The sequence below is a fragment of the Choristoneura fumiferana genome, chromosome 13, assembly GCF_025370935.1.
Source record: "Choristoneura fumiferana chromosome 13, NRCan_CFum_1, whole genome shotgun sequence".
Lineage (NCBI taxonomy): Eukaryota > Metazoa > Arthropoda > Insecta > Lepidoptera > Tortricidae > Choristoneura > Choristoneura fumiferana.
In genome coordinates this window covers 10,683,654-10,704,743 of record NC_133484.1, presented here as the reverse complement: position 1 = coordinate 10,704,743, position 21,090 = coordinate 10,683,654, and the positions used below count along the sequence as shown (strand labels likewise).

At 37.3% G+C, this 21,090-nt stretch overlaps 1 protein-coding gene across 1 annotated transcript in view; it reads right to left on the bottom strand.

Annotated features, from left to right (window-relative positions):
* Nucleotides 1-21,090, bottom strand: part of LOC141434037 (uncharacterized) — a 102,984-nt gene that overhangs the window by 17,765 nt on the left and 64,129 nt on the right. The window contains 7 exon segments of the mRNA XM_074096267.1: nucleotides 2-1,016; nucleotides 1,593-1,749; nucleotides 1,833-2,013; nucleotides 3,584-3,833; nucleotides 9,640-9,735; nucleotides 10,830-11,076; nucleotides 12,239-12,389. Coding sequence (XP_073952368.1) covers nucleotides 2-1,016; nucleotides 1,593-1,749; nucleotides 1,833-2,013; nucleotides 3,584-3,833; nucleotides 9,640-9,735; nucleotides 10,830-11,076; nucleotides 12,239-12,389 — 2,097 coding nt within the window.

The window sequence follows — 21,090 nt, the reverse complement described above, 5'->3', positions numbered from 1 at the left end:
ATCTCAACATCATTGCAAGAAAATGGTCGCTTACTCTTAACATTAATTCTACTCCTCTTAACATCACTTGATTTAGGTGATACATTGACTTTAATAGGACTCAAATAAATGTTTGGTCTACCATTTAGGAAACTGATATCAGGTAGAGTATAATTAGGGTATAATATAAATACTGGTTTTTCACAATCTCCTTCTTTAAGTTTTTCTAAGAATGATTGTTCCACAACTTTAAATAGTTCTCGATCGTGAGAAACGGTTGACAGCTGTAAACTAGACGTCTGCATGCTTTTATCTGTAGTGGCCGCTTCGAGGTGTGTAGAAGTAGTTTTGGTGTCAAAAGCCTCTCGCTGCATTATTCTGTTCATTTTAGTTATTTGCGTTCCATCTGATTCCGAACAGCTCGATATGCTGACACTCGTGTTTGACGACTGAGAAGAATATGATTTTCTATTACTTCTTAGCTTCGATGGGCTATTTGTTATGTTAATATTTGTTCTTCTCGAATTGCGTTTATTTACAGTCGCATAAAGGTTAGACTCACTATCACTCAGTTTCGTGCCATCTACGGTTTCTTCTTCCTCTATTAATACTTCATCGTAAACTCTATTGCCGAAAGGATTAGAAGGTGGAATCTCGTCGTAAACTGCGGAGCCTTCTTCCGCTGCATCATTGGGTAATTCCATCTGAGAGCGAACAGAGGTCTTTGAATCATCTTTTTGCTCTCCGATAGAATCTCCACTTTCTCCACCAGAGCTGGAAGGCCAGCATTCAGACCTGCTGTCTACTTGATCCAACCCAACAACTCCATCGATGCTCTTTTGCTTCATAAACAATTTCACTAAATTAAAAGCCTGTTTTGGCTGGCTTTTGTCTGAAGACGAAGGATTTTCAGTTGATGAGGTGCTCATTGGTTCGGAGTGCTGACTTCCGTGCGTTGAACGATGTTGCGATACATCGTAGACTTTCATGCACGTCGGAGTTCCTGTTAACCTTTGATTGGTGGTGAATGAGTCAACCTGTAAAAAAATATAAAAGGGTATTAATAAATACTAAATAAAGACAAATTAATCAGTAATTTATAGTAAATTGTGTCTTAAGGGCGGTAAATAAGGAATTACGAACGAGTGTCTATTAGAAGCCCGAAGTCGAAGACTGAGCTTTAATGAGTCGGTGTTTGTAATTGTAGTACCGCCCGTGCGACATACAATGTTTTTCATCACATTTGCGAGTAAATTTTTATATTTCTAAAAGGTAAAAAATATAATTGTTCCAAATATTGGCGATACCTTAGGCTGCGCTCTTGGCAGCGCCGCCCTCCCCCTCCCGCAGCATGCGCTGCAACATGCGTGTGCATGTGGTCCTGCAGCAGCGCGCGTAGCACCATCAGTACGCACATTGACTCATTTACCGACCTTGGGCTTCATGACAAGAAAATTTGTACGCGCAATAAACTCATTTACCGACCACGGGTTTCATGACAAGCACATTAAGGTCGAGGGTTTTATTTGGGGGGTTGCAACCAAGGTAGCCTGCATGTTACGACACTGTTTACGAGCAAGTGTGATGAAAAATAATTTAGGTGCTTTGCGTACCGTTGAGTTACTGAGCGCTGCAGAGTTGATAGAACTACTCATTAATTTTCTTCTGTAAAGATTTGGCAAACTTTGGCTTTTTATTACTGAGTTGTTCATATCACTGGTTGTATCAGTCGTTTCACGTGAGTCTTCATTATTGTTTCCAGAAGGATGCCTGTAAGAATGAAAAAATTAAATATGATTTCATATGTGTTTTTCTTCATATGCATATGTTATTCTTACATTAATAATAATTACCTCCTTAATGGTGATTGATTGGTCTGTTTCTTAAGCTTACTCCAAGTAGTTAATCCTAAATCGCTCCTAGCCATAGACGTTGTTAGCTTATTTGTTAATTTCTTACATCTTTCTAATAATTCTAAATTCCTGCGCGTTCTTTCATCTATCGTTGCATTATCTTCTTGCTTATCCGATTTGTCTGAAAATAAAATAAGACCAGCGGCTGAGTTATCACGAATACTTAGACACTATGAATCATTATTAGACATAATCATGAGGAAGGTAAACAATTATATCACTATCCGAAATTCCGGGCAATGTTGAGCAATTCCAGATCGTACAAGTTAACACTTTTATGAAAATGTGATAAGGTGATAAAAACAGCCATTCATGAAAATTGTAAAGGGCATTACTGACTATGAAGCTTGAGGTACTGGGCTCGATCCCCGGTCGAGGCAGATATATTTGGGTCTTCGACGTTTAATATATATGTCGGCGGCCGATCGTAAAATCCGCCAGATCACGAAATTCCTAGGCATATCATGAAATGGCGCCATTTCATGAATTGGCTAAGGGAGATCCTCCATATCGTTAAAAATTCATTGTTTAACGATTTGCCTAGTGACGTTTAAGCAGATCATGAAACTCCTAGGCATATCATGAAACGCCGCCATATCGGTTCTGGCACTTCGCCGGCTGCTGCCGCGGCACGCTCACTACGCTCGCTTCGCTCGCTCGGCTCGTCGTTGTAGTCACAATTCATACTAACCACTCCTCGCTTTGCTCGTTGTACCTAATTTTTTCTTTTTTTCGGCATATCACGATGTGCCCGGTATAAATAAATAAATAAAATATCACGGACAATTCACACCAATTGACCTAGTCCCAAAGTAAGCTAGCAAAGCTTGTGTTATGGGTACTAAGCAACGGATAAATATAATTATATAGATAGATACATACTTAATACATATTAAACACCCAAGACCCGAGAACAAACATTCGTATTTTTCATACAAATATCTGCCCCGACACGGGAATCGAACCCGGGACCTCAAGCTTCGTAGTCAGGTTCTCTAACCACTAGACCATCCGGTCGTCTAAAAAGAAAAAGCTAAAAAAAAGCTAGGAATATCGACAAATGCGTTGCTCTAATCGATCTGCCGTATTGTTTCTCAGGCACATCGTGATATGCCTGGCCAACTTTTAGGCATATCATGAAATGGCGCCATTTCATGATATGCCTAGGAATTTCGTGATCTAGCGGATTTCACGATCGGCCGCCAACATATATGTATATAATTAAATACATACACACGTTAATTAAGTATGTTTTTATGTATATACATATATTTATCTCTTGCCTAGTCCCCATAGTACAAGATTTGCTTAGTTTGGGACTAGGTCAATTGATGTCAATTGTCCCATGATATTTGTTTATTTATTTAATTAAGTTTACGATTGTGTGCAATTTTAATTTTAAACATGTAACGTAACTTTCAGGCTAAAGTAAAAGTCTAAACAGTAATATAAAGTAAGGCGTAAAACATAAGGTAATACCCCAAAGTTCTCCACAATATGTAAGTGTATTTTGCGTGCTTTAAAACAAATATTTATCCTCATGTACTACAATTGATACGTGCAGAACGTAATACATAGGGCACTTGCATTGAAACAGTTTCCTGCTATACAGAAAAGCCAATTAAATAAGCTGCACCATGAGGAGTTGGATTATAGATAAAGGGTGAGGTAAACCTTTTTAAAAATCTTACCATGTTTTTGATTGACGGCCAGTTCAGCACACTCACTGTCCTCAGAGTAAATGGTGAGGCTGCCCTCAAAAGCGATGGTGTAGTTGTCCTTGTTTGCCTGGCAGGTGAGGATCAGGTCTTGCTCCGCCGGCAGCTCGCAGTCAAGGCTGTCCACGCTGAAGTGTACTCCGTGAGCTTCCTTGACTGGCGAAAACAGCAGTTCTGACTTGCAGATTGACATCGTGTTGATGGAACCGACGGACTCTTCGCCCTGAATGGATGAGATTAAGACTAAAATCAAGTACCTAAATGATGGCAGGAGTACCTAAAAGGTTGCTCCGAAATATTTTAAATAAGAAAACACAGGAAAATAGTGATATTTGTCATTTTTAAACGACATTCCAGTAAGTAAAACCCTTACAGAAAAAAACTACGATATTAACCCATGGTTTCCAAGAATCTATGTTTTGACTATAAATTCATATGTTGCGTGCCATGTGGTTCTCAATTCTAAGTATGATCATTCTAAATAACACGTTAGGGAGCAAGAATGTTCTCGAAAAGATTCTAAGAAGATTTCGACACATACGGCGTTCGCTAGAACATAAACATTTACACTGCACAAGTAATTTTGGATGCGGATGCAACTGCCGTCTAAAATAGTTCACAAGCTGTAACTTCTAGTTAACAACCGTGTCTACTACGAGTATTTTCCAATTTATCAATTTGGGCCATATTACTTGATTAATAAAATGAGGTAACAGAAACATTAACTTTAGTGATTAGATTAGAGTTGATCATGACAACATCTTTATGCGTTTTTTAATGTTGACATACTTCTGGTCTACGCCCATTAAAATATGTTTACTTGTATTGCCGTGCCCTATCAGTGCGTCACATATATATATATATACCTAGTTTGTAAATTTTCATCCTAACGCCTGTAATGTAACATGCAATAAACAATTTTCAACTTGAATTTTGAATTTGAAATGAGTTTTATAAAAAGTACAGTTCTGGTTATGCTATTCGATGATATCATTGGATGCCAACCACATGATAAAAATTTAGAGACTCGACCTTATGTTGGAATGTGGCAAATGATAAATAAGGAGTCTGATACTTTTGGTTGTAAATGAGCTTTCTTATATTTTAAGTACTATACTATTTCTCAATCGACTGACGACATAAATCAGCTTGGGTTCAATGCAGAGCGTTCAGTTGCAGGACATGACAAACAACATGGCGGCTGGCGAGCGTGTTATCATCAATTTAATTCCTTTTCCTGCTACAAATGAGGTCACAAACCAAACAACGACTCATCTATGTACTAGTAACTACCATGTTGCTATTGCAGTCAATTTAATTGGTGCCTACTATTACTGGCTACCTAATAATGACAATTTGTTAAGTTAAAGAAGGGTAATTTAATAATGGTGTAGTTAACGACGTAAAGATTAGGGTGGATATGTAAATAAATAAAAGTAAACAAACAAAATTAATTATGTTGGCAGTGGCGCTGATAATGGTGCAACTAATGAAATAGGTAATGTGATAAAGTGCAGTAATAAAAATAAGAGTGATATTGCAGAGTTTTCTTTGTTATTTCTAGTTTTATTGAAATATCCATTGGAGAGGATACTTCGCGAATTAGATTATTACAAAATGGACGATTTACTCTATCGATAACTACTTATTATGAATGGTAAAGGAAGTTGTAACTCAATCTTTTTTATCTATAGCACAGTAATCTTTTTAAGAAATGTACTTAAGAAAGTAATGAATATTTTATAGTGACTCACTGAATAATATCCATTGTAGGAGTCATCCCAGTCGTACCCATCCGTCACACCCATTTTGAAATAAACGTCCAGTGATAGGTCAGCACGTGACCACAGTCTTAAATCACAACTGTCACAAACTGTCTGAAGCACTAGCACCAAAACTAAAATTTCACAGAGTCCAAACTTTTATCTCACACAAACACAAGTATCGAGTAACTTCGGCGTGCCTGGGTCGAACTTAGTTTTAGAGTAGTCCCAAGTAGTTGGCGTCATTGCGAGGAAGTACAGAGTACAAGCGTCCCGCGAAAGCCCTGGGCGCGACTGGGGCAGCGGGAATACACATTTTAATATTAGCTACAGCACACGCTTCTCAAACTGTACACTATACAATTTACAGGAACGTCTTATCAGAGCAGAGCGTCGAATATGACTATGATCAGCAAGCTGTGATTATAGCGGGCAACGTGTGCATCATTAGCATACTAATAATTATTAGGTTGTAATTAGCGCTTTTGTTTGGTAAGTTTTCAAGGTTTTTAGGTCCATCGTGAATAACGGTTTTTGTATGCGAGTAAAACTTCGGCCCTTGTGAAATGTTTCGAAATTTCAAGTCAAGTTTGGTTTGTTTTTCAAGTTTTACCAACAACTGAAACAAGCCGACAGTTTGAGCGCAACTGACGTATTGGATAGACTTCATTGGTAACTCACACATGGCGGCAATACGGCACGACCACACAGAAAGACAATTAAATATAGCGCTTACACACACACGTAGGGAGCGACCGACGGCATGAAGGGGGAATAACGAGCGTAGTTGGGGATTGACGCAATTTAGTGTGAACGGCACACACACATGTGCGTTGGTCTTATTTTATCTTTACTATGGACATCCCGTGAGACCGAAGCATTGTGCGGTAAGACTCGGGAAGGCCTATTGAGGATTCCGTGCTTGTGTTGCAGACTTTCAAACGGACAAGTATGGGTGTCTCAAGAGACACCACTTACAGTTAATTGAGATCGTGGTTGCGTGACAATTTTTATCATTACTTTACTTTCTGTGCCATCGAGTAGTTGATTAAATAAGCGTTTAGCTTTGTTTATTTAATAGTAGCTGTTGTCCGCGACTCCGTCCGCGTATAATCATTTATCATGCACTATGCAATTTTTCGGGATAAAAACTATCCTATATCCTTCCCCGGGACTCACACTATCTGCATACCGAATTTCATCTCAATTAGTTCTACAGTCTAGACGTGAACAGGTAACAAACAAAGAAACAAACAGACTTACAAACTTTCTCGCATTTATAATATTGTCTGTATCTATGTATGTAAATACTTTATTGTACTTGAAGCACAAAAATAACACAAAAGAAAACAACAAAACAAAAAGAGTACAAAGGCATAGGTAAGGTTGACTATAATCAAGCGTTTAACATTTAATATCTGCTTGTTCATAATAATAATATCATAAATGCAAAGGATCTTTTTGTCTGTTTGTTAGCACTTCATTAATAAACAATTCACTGAGTTACATTATTTTTTTCGTGTAGTTAGTTTGAATAACAAGGATGGATAACTATATTTTACGCGATAATTAAGATAAATTCAACGTACTTAATAAATTAAAGTTCTTGATAAAATAATTGTACGGCAATATAAAATCATGGTAAACAGCTAGCGAGATACAACAGGCCCTACTACGAAGTGCAAAATTCGAACTTCGTATCTTGCCGTCCCGCTGACGCTTATATTATTTAATACGAGAGTGAGAGGGACAGTACGATATGAACTTCATTTTCGAATTTCGTAGTAGCCCCCCAGTTCATACACATTGTGATACACATAGAAACGATTTTTATTAGATTTCGAATCTGTTTTTCGGACAAATTGCTTCTACGATTGCCCAGTCTTTTCTAAGCGATTGAGTTGTTTTTATCTGAGCCAGCTGCACAGTTGGCAGGTGCGGAGATGTAAAGCATTGATTTCAATGCCGCGAACAAAATACCACCTAGCTGATAGATTTATTAATTGACGTTTAGAAATGAAATAGGTACTGAGAAATCTCTAAATTAATTGTTATGAAATTGTTAATAATGGTCATTATCAGTGATCGGATAATTGGATGCATATTTACCTAAAGTTCAGGTGTTGAATAATATGGAATGCACCTTGCTATCGAAAAAATTTGCATAGTGATAGATAGTGATTAAAATGGTAGTAACTGTATACATAAATACATATGGAAACATAATTTAATAAAGTAGATTTATCAACTTCATTTGTTTTTTTTTCCAAACACACCCGCCCCTACTCTTGTACCCTACACCCACTACACACATATTGCATCAGGAATTAAATATTAACACAAATTAAATAAATATTTATGCATCCGATTAGTTGCGTAATATCGGGATCCCGGGATTTTTTCTTCAAATAAATTATATTAAGAAGCCACGTTACTTCCATACTTTTATAGCTAAAACAAACTTTAGGTAAATATGCATACTATTATCTGATCACTGGTCGTTATACATTCCTACATAAAGGACAGAAGGAAGTTGTTTATTTGATAAAAGGACCTCATTAAGTTAACTGATAACCTACCTAGGTAGTACTTATAAATTGTTTTAAAATCAATTCAACCCTTTTAGGGTTTCTTACAAAAGAGTGACAAACAGAACCGTATTGCTGTCACTCACGGTCCGTCCGCCCGTTCATCTGTTCGTCCGTCACACAGGTTGGTACAGCCAAACGGTTAAGAGTTACAGTCTGTCCCTTGCATATTTTTTAATGTTCGAAGCTTATTACGCATAACAGGTTTCGCATAATTTATTTTCGCCGAATCTTAAACGGTTAGTTCGGCATAATTCTTTATAAGCCGAATCCGAATGATTGTTGACCCGAATTAGCATAATGTTACTATGGCCGAATTTAATTTTGCTGAATTTTCATAGCCCGAAATCCTGTCCAAATCTATGTCCGAAAATAAATTAAGTAGTATTTCTTGATTAGTGTAAGTAATGGTAAATATAAAAACGGTAAATGGTAAAACAATATAATTATGACTAGAAAAATAGGTTACCTATTAGGTTAGGTTAGAATTTGTATTTGTAACGGAACGAACAGCCATCAGTAAAAGAGGTACGGGCACAGACCTTATATCGAGATAGACCTTAAGAGTTTATCTATCTTGCGTGTAAAAAGTTTGATCCACGGTCAAAGTTTTGTCCGACCTGAATGCGCGATGCGCTTTGAAAAAGCCCACCGCATTAAAAACAAAGAAGCCCCGCGAAGCGTTATAAAATACTACCACTCACTAGCTACTAGTTTCCAGAGAAGTAGATTGGATTAGGTTAGTAAGCTTAGGTAATAAAAAAACTTTAGTAACTAAGTAGCTTTCTGCGTAACTAATTTATGCGTGTCATTTTCAGCCTAAATAATATTCGGAATTCGCAAATTATGCGTAAAGCCCATTTGGCTTACATTGGTTATGCGTAAAAAAATTCTGCGTAATATAATTATGCGAAAACAGTTTCGGCACAAATACTATTATGCGAAAACAGATTATGCAAAATAGAATTATGACATAAAAAATATGCGTAAATAAGGGGAACCCTCCCAATTTTCACAGTATCTTTGTTGCCACAAAATCTTAGAAATCGTAAAAAATAGCAACCAAAATCAGCTATTTTTTTTCAAAATTGTGCCGAAGAATTCTTTAACTTCACATTTATCTGTGAACTTTAATTTTGGTGATAATGCTTAAGCATATTTTACTAAAAACAAAAAAATAGAGCTTCTCAGCTCTCGAAAGGAAAAGCGGAACCTTTATGTACTATAGTAATGTCGAAGCACATAAATGCTAGATCCACTTAATTTCTTATCGACGAATGACATCTATCTACACTGACCATAAACCTCTAAAGATAAATGAAACGTTCGAACATCAAAACGACATCTAGCGGAACACCGAAACACTTACATGAGCTCTAACGCTGCAGCGTTTTTTAACTAGATGGCGTGACAATACTGAACGCGAAAAGCGATAAAGGAAAGACTGTGATTGCGACGTCTTTCTATTGCTAAAGATGTTATAGAGATTACAAGACTGTAGCAATTTATTATGTTCTTATCATGACTAATCCGTGAAAAAATTAGAATGCAAATTGTGCAAAACATTAAGTAACGTGTTACGATGAGATGAATTAAGCACTGAAGGGGTGTAAACGTATAGAACAAGAAATGATTTAAAATATTGAAATGAACCATCGAAGAGCAATGCGTGGCGAACCTGAAAACTACTGTCGGCACTGAGAGAGCTGTCGAATCGGAACTTTTCCATGAGAGAGCTCGAGATGCTCGCAAACATCTCGCCTCGCGGATTACTCTGCAATACACCATGATTATGAACATCAACGCCAAGAAATTAGTTGTTAAGGAACTGAAAAATAAACATACATATAAAAGGAATACATAATAAGATGGATATGCATAATAATAAAACATAACCGACACTGTCAAATAATTGTTAAAATAAAAAGGTTGTGACCGCAAACACAATCAATTCATTGTCATACCGAGGTTCTTAAAATTTGGGCAATACAAGAAAGTAAATGATTAACAAAGGGTTATTGCTAAGGTGAAGTTTTCGCAAGTTCTGCAAGTGTACTCGTAATGTCTCACTGCAGCGTCATATCCTTTTGTGGCCTTTGTTTTCCTTTTTAGTCACATCATGACACACTCGACGGATTAATTCCTCACTTGAGTGGGGAACTTACTTAAATGTTAAGTTATCAAGGACAATATTTGAAACATTTTCATTCTAGGTAGCTAATGGCAAAGGACAACTTTGCAAGACAATCATAAACCAAAATTAATTTTACTTCTTTCTTAAGTCCTTACTTATAAATGAAATAAAATAATTTCTTTGCTAACCCTTTTGATAGCTAAGCTTATGCAAGATATGCGTGTTCATGCAGTTCTTCCACCTCCACACTGTAAGAACACACGCAAATCACACAAACTACACCATGCTACCAGATGTTAGACACAACATTTGGTCTGGTCTGTCTAACATCTGGTAGCTGTACGGTTGTGCTGCTCTGAAGATGAGCTCTGGTTGAGTTCGAAACACGTCAGTGTAGTGTGGTTGTAGTGATAGAGGGTTTGTGTGATTTGTGTGTGTTCTTACATTGTGGAGGTAGAGGAACTGCATAAACACGCATATCTTGCATAAGTTTAGCTATCATAAGGTCACGGGTGAGCAAAGAAAATCTTTTAGTTCATTGATATGGACCTCCGCACAAAGTAATACCTGATTCAATAAATTACTTACTTATACTTAGGTACTTAAAAATAGGTTTTTTGGTTATCATTTATTGCTTAATTTACCACGTTGGCATTGCTATAGTACTACTGTTCTAAATTTTCTAGATTGAACATTTCCTGGTAGATAAGTAGAAAAAATAAAGCAAAACTCACGTCATGCGTTCGATCATCGTTTATGGTGTCATGTGGAAGATTAGCAGTCATGAGCAAGGCGTGGATGTCTTCAGTCTTGAAACTCTCCATGTCGGCTTCAGCGAGGTTGGCATCGAGGTCGCGCGCGATGTCGTTGTACCGAGAGGTGAACTCGAAGCGCGAGGCAAGGTCGCTGATGCCTTTGTAAGAGGCCGACACGGAGGAAAGCACTGAGGTGTGGTGACAGGAGCCGTCTCGGAATATCGGGCTGGAAACAGATAAACGCTTTGTTTACCGAAAATGCTGTGACACTGACGTTTAGTCGTAAGAGTTAGCTAAACTAGGTAACGAAACGAGTTATATTTTACATCCAACACAACATCTAAACCTACATCCAAGTACAGCAGTGTCAATTCATGTTATATTTAATTAATAAGATTTAAGTAAAAAACTGTTGTCTGTTCTAAGGAAAAGCCCGAAAGCTGTTTTTAAATTTGGAAACTCGCATTAGATGGCTAGTTAAGGCAGTATTATGTATTTTAAGGATCCTAATCCTATCATACTTAAACCTAGCTACTCCCTGCTATTGGTCAGTAAAATATTTTTTTATAGAGAGAATAATGATATGCTACACCTATGCGATGATGTGGTCTGAATTATTTTAATGAAACATTCCAAGTACACCCTCGGTCCAAATTCTAGTGCCTTGCCAACATGCGGGTGTAATTTGCGGATGTTAGTATGGACGGGCGGTTGCTATTTCAATTACAGTAGGTGTTTTCCTACGTAAGTACTCAGCAAAATGGTATGTCACTCGGTTTATTGCATTGAAGAAATGAAGCGACGTTATAGATGTAAATACATAGAGAAGTGCTTTGCTATTTATTGTCCGACAAGACCGAAAATTTTTGTTTTGATTGCAGATTGATTTAATTTTTAATTGATTTTTTTTGCTGACTGTACCTACTTGCGGGTGATTGTAATTAGATACAATGCCAAACAACATACACATGGTGTAGGTACAAAATTTTCAGTAAATCTTAGCAATAAAACTGGATCAAACTTTCTTTGAAACAATTTGAACACATGGCCCTATAAGATGGAGTTAAATAAAAGGTTAGAATAGATTCTATTTAATAAAATGATTCTACGTATAATCCTAGAAGGTTAAATTAGGTTTCAGCTGATAATGGTAATTCGTCCTCACAAAAAGTCTGAATAATTCGAAACCTCAGACATAGGTTTTTAATGATAATATTTCTTAGGACAATCAAACCTATTTTAAAAACCGCTAAAATTCGTAGTCCTAGCATTCGACATTTGTATGTAAGAAAGGACACAGAGTTAACACCTTGATCTAAATACTAAACCTATAACATTTCTGCGACAGTGATTCCGAGCCCCCTTCGGAAAATGTGTAACCAACTTACTTATAGTCGAGGAACCAAAGGTAGCCAGAGTTGTCGCAGTGCGCGTCGAGGTCGTCGGCAGAGTGCTGGCTGCCGGCGAGGCTGGTGTTGCTGTTGCAGTCCTCGTCGACGCCGGGGCTCGCCGCCTTCAAGCCCAGCCGCGGCGGTGGCCCTGGAAAGTGACAGAAGATATTTTTATCTCACCTATTCAATAATCAACGATTGGCTCGACACTAAGGGGCTGTTTCACCATCCATTGATTAGTGTTAACTGGCGGTTAGGTGTGATGCCGTCTCTTTTTGTCATGTTCGAATAGACGGCGACGGCATCACAATTTAACACTAATCAATGGATGGTGAAACAGCCCCTAAAGCTCTGTTTCCACCGCGAACGGAGCGGACTCATTAATGACTTAGTTTAACGTACAACGATCGGCTGCATGAAAGTACTTACACCGGACCTCTATCAAGTTGGTCGATGTAAGTTAAACTAAGTCATTAATGAGTGGGCGCCGCTCGCGCTGTAAACTGGACTTTAGTGTGAGCAAAGTAGATCCTTTTTCTAAGAGACTTTCACGGAGAGCAGATTCTATACCTATCAGATTTGAATTCGGAACATGAATTATTGGTCAATATCAAGAAGATAGAGCCCTGATAGTGTATGAATAAGTTACTGGAAGATAATCAGATAGATCTTCTCCGTTCTAGTAGGTATTTTTAAAGTCGGTCTAATAGCAATATCAGTGATTTGTTAATTCTGAATCGTATTTTAATGATCTAAAATGTCTGGAAAATCCTTTTAAAAAACTTCTTCAGAAAACAATGGGCTATAACCAATAATAGTTATTATTATGTTAATATCGCTAAAGGAAGTCACCAGAATGACTAACCGGACGGCTGACTCTAAATATTATGTGAGAAACACGATTAAATAGTCAAGAGAGAATTCAAAATAAAATGGCAACCTACTTTGGTACAATATTGCTGAGTGGGGACCTGTTTAGCGTCATGTATGTCTTGTATTTGTTCTATGATTGTTTTTATGGCGTTAAATAAATGTATTTTCTTTCTTTATTTCTTTCTTTTTTTTAAGTAATGTACATGTACATATTTTTTAGTTAATTTACAATAAAATTATGTAAGCAAAAAAATCAATGGTGTGTAGTGTACTTACCTATATATAAGTATATTTTCAAGACTGAATAATAAAATTACGTGATTACTATCAATCAAGGCAAGGCAAATAAAAGCTTGTAGTAAAGTGTCACTTAAATATCTCTGTGCCCTATTTCACGAAGGTACAAGTTACAATTTACAAGCGGTAGTCTTTGTTTAACAGTATGCGTTGAAAAGAGATTAGCGCTTGTAAATTGTAACTTGTGTTGCTTTGTGAAATGGGGCCCTGGCAGTGCTACACATAAATGTAATCAGGCGTAGGTTTGGGTACAGGTTTGATTACATAATAATTATTTTATTATAACTTGTAGGATTTTTTTTCTTGATAAGTTTTGCACGGATGGCGATGTCATCCGATCCGACATCAGAAGCATTTCCAAACTGTTAAATAGTTCAACTAAGTATGTAGACAGGTAAATAGTTTATGTTCGAGAATACAATACAGCTTCTCTAAAACCTGATAAGATTAACACTGTCTAACAAGATATTTAAGAGTAGGTTACCTAAGTTACAAGACCATGTAACAGCAAAAGCCAGTTCGATAGAAGCATCGGTTATAACTCACAAAGTGTCCCATGGCGCCACATTACTCGGTCAAGAGCTTTGTATTGTAATACGGGGCTATGGGTCGTGGGTAGCTAGTGGATATTCCGCGGTAGGCGTGGGCGAGCACGCTTGCTGGTCAACATGCCTTCTAGGGAATGTTGATAGCGCAAAGATGCTATAAGGAAAAGGGATATATTTAGCTTCAGGGACATGCAACTAGCTCCCCCTATACCATCCTAGGCGCTATTACGTGACTTGAAGCAAGCAGTTATTCACAGGGACTGTATCCAATTGAGTCGCGGAAAAATTAAATGCATGTTTCTCAACTGAACCGGTCCTGTGCTTTCAACATCGACGCCTACTCTAATGCCCAGAACTGGTAGTGATCGATAAATGTTAATAAATTCCCGTCCAGTCAGTTAACAACACATGCATGATTCCCAGGCACGTGAAGGGATTCCACATAGTACCTAAACTTAGAGATTGATCACACCTCGATAGGTCAAGTACCTATGCGGTCAATAGCCGTCACAGCACGCTAATGCAGAGGATATATGACTGATGAATTCATGCACAGAGGCCAACTGAAGCGGGCCATGACGCAAGGACTTACTGACTCATCTGTGATTAGGTACTCGATTAGCATCGAAACGGCGCAGAAGTGATTCTGTCTGACTAAGTATTATCTGACCAATTTCCTTTGCAATCTTTACATCAAATTTAATCAATTTAATGTATCCAATTATGTATAACTATGTATGGCTAGCATTATATATTGATATATTACCCAAGTACCTACGAAGCTTGTTCGATAGATATGTATGTACTACTATGTATGTATGCTATCATTACCGTTGCCCCATTAAGCCACTAGGTCGAGTAGTGTACCATCGAGTACAAGTACAACGACAAACAGTTTTTATAGAGTCATAAAAATCTGGTATAGTCATCAAATGCTGGCTTGACCGAAATAATCTCGAACATTAAATTGGTAAACAGTAAATAAAAATAACCGTAAATCTTGGACACAAATCCGAAATATGCGGTTAAATGCAGCTGGTTTCGCCTCGTGAGCGGCGAGACGACCACTTGTGGGCGGACGCGTTGCATTACTTCATTTCTTCAATTTGTGACCGCAGCAGATAGAATCTTGCAGCTTAGTCAGACTCAAAAGATTATCACGGAGTTATAAAAATCATAATTTTTCAGTCAGCATGAATGAGTTAAGACTAAAATAGCAGCTGCCTATAAAATGCTGCATTTGTATCGTGTTATACAGAACCCATGTATTGCGTAGGTAGTGAGCAGGATATTGGCACAAACTTTTTTTACAAGATATTACACGATAATGCTCTACACTCTACACTTTGACGTGATCCCTAGTAGTATGTTTATTTGTACGCGCTCGAGCTATAAGTTTATTTTTATAATTAATAACAATATGCCAGCACCATTAATTAGAGCATTATTATTTAACCAAAGGTAAACAAACTCAACGTTTCTTGGAAAGCATCGAGAAAGCTTTCTAAATTGTTCATCCGTGTTTTGATAACACCTCCAATCAATGGCATGGTGCCAACGACTTGTTCAAAAACTGAAATACCGTTTGCTTTATTACAAGAATCTGCGTTCATTTGGTTTTCTAGGCAATTGGGGTAGGCATTCCGAAAAATAAAACCCTAATGAGAGTTTTAACCGTGTTCACGTGTTTAATACACATCGCTATTCGTGCCGCGGTTATTCGTGTGTCAGCTACTCTCAGCCGGTCTTGCTTGGCTGCAGACAAGTCATTTTTCAAAAGGAGTTAAGCCGTGAGCCAACCCAAGCTTAGTCCCTAAATAATATACCGGATGTCACGCACTGCTCTAAGCCCGTAAATATAAACTAAACAAGTACAATAAATATAAAATAACCGTAGCAAATATCATTAGTAGGTTAAAAAAACCTGTACATTGTAAAACCTGTTTTTGTTTCCTAGAGGCTGGGTTTTGTTGTTTCCTTTTTGCAAAATCCAACAGACAATTAAAAGTGCCCGTGAGACCGCGTCGCTCGGCTAAATTGGCCGTGATGCAAAATGGAGGTCGGCTGGCTTCTACCACGGTACTGAAGCCACTGCGGTTGTTTCGATTATTCCATACGAACTGCGGTAATTAAACTACTCTGATCCTTATGTTTTCATTACATAGTAGAGGTTAATCTAGACCACTTTGATATTATCCTAGATTATTGCGTATTCGCGTTGTAAGTTCCCAATGCAATGCAGACTACAATAGTAAGTTTTTAAGGGGAATGAGGCAGTGGATCATTTAACAAGTACAACTGTCCTTCCGGTTCATAATTGGCATTTCAAGTTATTAAGGGCAAATATCCCAAAAATCGACCCTGATATGCGAGACAGCGGTTAACAACTGGTTCACGGTTACTCGATCAACACGCGGAAAGGACTTTTAAGTTCAAAGTTCCACTTAATGTCTTTGTAAAAATATATGTGAAGAGACCTTTGAGTAAAAAAAAGACCTTCGATCTGTTCACTGAAGGAATAGATGAGCAAAAAATATTAGATCTGCAAATCACCCTCAAGGTTTTTTCTTTCATGATAGGTAGGTTCAGATAATTTTGGCAGGTAATGTGAAATAAGAGCAAATAAACAAGTAATGTTAGCATGTTAATCGTGAGAATGATGACGCTTTGCTGGACCTTTCACCTCTCAGCAGACGCTGACTCGGTTTGCCTTATTGGGTACCGGCGCCAAAGGACCACCGCCATACTTGAGAAACGCTGTCCTTACAAAACTGAGAGCACGTTCCGAGAATCTATCACGACGAGGTATGTATTAATCACATTTCTACAGATTAAGTATTTTAATTATGTATTATGTGGAATAGCGCAGGAGCTCCAATAAACATAAAATGGTTTTTTGTGGTTATTCCGGGCTAAGGGACTAACATTGGTCAAAACCTGTCCAATCGTACGACCATTAGGATTTTTTAAGCTCCTCAGGAATTTTATTTAGGAGGGATTTTCTTAATCCATGACTGGCACGTATGGTTCTTTGGTGCATTCATCGTAAAGCTGCTTATGACATGACAGGGTTTCCAAAGTTATCCCGAAACGCGATTCACCTAGTAAAAGTTACTTAGGGCTGCTTACTTTTTCAAATACATCATTATTTTTGAATTGTTTTAAGGGGGTCAACTCGGTACGCACTCATCAAGTGGGTCAAGACCCATAGTTTGGGAAATGCTGGTCTACAGTTTTCTGTCACAAAAACAGATTAAAACCAAATCACAGCCGAAATCAAACTTTTATTGAAATGAGAAACTATACTTTAACTGTAAAAAAGAAAAACCATGCAATCAAACTCGCGTATGAAGGTTTCTGTACCATATATATACAACATTCATTAGACATTAGCAAAAAACGGCCAAAAAAATACGTTACTTGTATTCCCATACAATAGCCCCCTTAAATATTTATTTTATTCTGTTTTTAGTATTTGTTGTTATAGCGGCTACAGTTTATATATATAATCTGTGCAAATTTCAAATGTCCAACTATCACGGTTCATGAGATACAGCCTAGTGACAGACGGACGGACAGCGAAATCTTAGTAATAAGGGTTTCCATTTTCTTCCTTTGGGTACGGAACCCTAAAACGATATCTAATGATAAATCTTATAATCGCGTCATATGGGCCCAAAACTTATACTCAACGCAGTAATTAGATTCCAAAAAAGTTACCAAAGATAGTTGAACGTCACTGTCACAAGTGTCATTATCATTGTGACGTTCCAGATGTAACCAACCCATCATGTTAGAAAAAAATAGTCTTATAATATTTTGTTTTTATTTAGACCTTAAATGGGTACCGGCGACAGAAAACTTAACAGGAAACAAAAACAAGAACGAAAATTACGAGTATAGAAAGCATTCGATCAATCCAAATGTCAGGCCATACTGAAGTGTAAAATTCGAAGTTCGTAACTTGCCATCTCGCTGACGCTTAAGTTATTTAAGACGAGAGTCAGAGGGACAATACATCAATACGATACGAATTTCAATTTTCGAATTTCGTGGTAGTCCCCCAGATGCCGAATGAAGTGACAATTGGAGATATCATGGTGGCCCTGTGGCCGCCATATTTACCATAATTTTCCATACGTGATTTGTTCAATATTCTTATGTGCATATCAAAAATATCAATAAATAGTAGGTATATATACGCACATTATGAAATAAATAGTATCCAAATGTTGTTTAAACCTGAAGTATTACCACTGTAATATGAACTTTTCTTCTACAAAACAGTTTCAACCATATATCTGTTAGTGAAATTAATATTTACATCAAATTATTTATTTAGTTGCATTTTATTTTAGCTTTACAATTATATATAAATAATTTACTTATGTACATTATTAGTTAAAACTTACTGATGCAAAACTTTTTCATTTTATTGGCAAGACATGACCATGACTAATTTTTTTGGAATCTATATACGGTGTTGAGTAGTAATCATTCATAGGTAAGTGACTGTTTACTACTTGACAAAATATCGATCAGTCCCGAAACTAAAAATACATTGCGGCCAATTTAAAACGGACTTAGTGAGTCATTAGAAAAATAAAGCGCTGGGCCAAAGAGGCGACAATAAAAGAACACATAACATGAGCAGGCGCCGGTTAATTTTACTGCGAGTGGCGACTGGGGTTCGCCAAATGGAAGAAAACTTGTAACATAAATAGTCACTGCGAGCAACTGTATGACCAATTCTCTAATTTTACAACCGTTACCAACCAATAAAGGGGTATAATATTGAGCCTAACACTTGTGCGAAATAGATCTCTGAAAATACTTAGTGTAACCGCTGTTTGTGTTATTAAATTTGATTGATAATAACCTCAAGATATTATTATTATTCTTTTTTCAAAAAGATTTATCTATAATATAAAACAAAATAGGTAACTAAAACTACATACAAACTGAAATTATAAATAAAAAAGTTGCCCAAAATCACTGCCAGGGGTAAGGTGCCCAGAAGGCTGGCAGCATTGCCAAGCTGTATCTATCATCATCTATCATCCCAGCCTATATACGTCCCACTGCTGGGCACAGGCCTCCTCTCAGAACAAGAGGGCTTCAGCCATAGTTCCCACGCGGGCCCAGTGCGGGTTGGGAACTTCGCACGCACCATTGAATCGCTTCGCAGGTTGTGCAGGTTTCCTCACGATGTTTTCCTTCACCGCAAAGCTCGTGGTAAATTTCAAATGTAATTCCGCACATGAATTTCGAAAAACTCAGAGGTGCGAGCCGGGGTTCGAACCCACGACCCTCTGCTTGAGAGGCGATAGGTCAAACCACTAGGCCACCACGGCTTATGGCAATTTAATTTAATTACTTTAAGGTCTAATTAGCTAGCAATCTGTAGGTACACAGTATATTAAGATCAAGTACCTGGGCGATTGAACTCAGCTCGGGCTAAAACTCTAAGAGGCTGTTTCACCATCTATTAATTAGTTTTACTGACGGTTAAATGTGATGCCGTCTCTACTTGTTTTGTTCGAATAGACGGAGACGGCATCACATTTAACCGTCAGTTAACACTAATCAATGGATGGTGAAACAGCCTCTTTATAAGCGTTTTCTCAGAGATAAGACCAAGCTAGATCGATTTCTCTTCCCCGAAAACCCCTACATACCAAATTTCATAGAAATCATTGGAGCCGTTTCCGAGATCTCCGAAATATATATACAAAAATTGCTCGTTTAAAGGTATTAGATAGACATCAACTAATGTTAGAATTAGGCCTAAAAAAGAGCAGCCGACCTTGGAGGACTATAATCACGAAGCGGGTTTTCATAAATGTTTTTGTATAAATAAATACTAACTAGACAATAGTATTATCTGACACAACAAACGTGCTTAAATATCTGATACGACTCAATTTCTAGGGCCGGAAGGACGTGTCAGATATTTTTGCACGCTCCGCTGTGGCAATATTAATGCTGGTGGCTGTACCAGAGAAATATGAATTTCAATTCTTAATTACGAAAGGCGCAGACTTTACCAGCTATTTACACAAAAAACACCTAAAACTTGCTCAGATTACGAGCGATATTATTGAGTATAGCGTGAATAAATTTTGCGTAACTCTTCAAATATTTGCTGAACTTGATTAAACGGTAAAAAGTGCAAACGTGTGGCGACGAAATTTTCTCACGCTATGAATTTCGTGGGTTTTTCAGGTTAGTCATGACTTAAGTTTTTAATAATTGGTTGGTTTTTGAATGCGACGAGTTATCTTCAGATAAGTACCTATTTGATTTGTTTGAATAAAACGTATTCTCTTGACTAAATCGAAAGTTAGAGTGGTATACCTACCAAGAATTAGATGTCGCTCCATATCTTAGTAGTTGTACCTAATGTAATCTAACGCTATTGTATAATTATAACTCTTCTTATTATTTTGCTAATCAGATCTGGCATTGGTTTCCTAGTCATAGTGCCACCTGCGACACTTTGCAGCACGTGGGTGGTTACTGACGGATTTATCATCATCATAACTAAACAATGACTAACCAATCGCTCCCTGTATGATATATGTACCTATAGTACTTAGGTTTGATCTGATAGAGTATCCAAAGTTATGAGGTGAGGTACCTCATTTTACTATGTAGTTGGATGTCATGATAATGGTAATTGAATATCATGGTCGTCATGGAGTAATACTTCTACTTTAAGACCCTTGTGCAGAAAGAAGTTAATAAAATAATGCGCTGAAGAAGGATTAGAAGCAAAACCAGAACAGCTCGCTCTAATTATTTCCACAAATATAAATAAGTATAGTACTTAAATATAAGTAGACTTGCAGTCGTCAGTCGTAACTCGTCCAGTTGACGATAGCGTCGGCAATTTAGATGCTCGACAAAATGCCAACTTCCCTTTCGAAATAACGGATTGAATACGTCTCGGCTTAGTCATTTATTTTGTGATACAAAATATTTTGCAATAAGTAACAACAAATGTTAAAATAAAGTTTATAAAATAAATTACTTAAATTTAAAATTAACATTATATGTAACAAATGTGAGTAACAAAAATAGCATTAGCAGATACCTACACCCATAAACATGGTGGACAAAACAACGAAT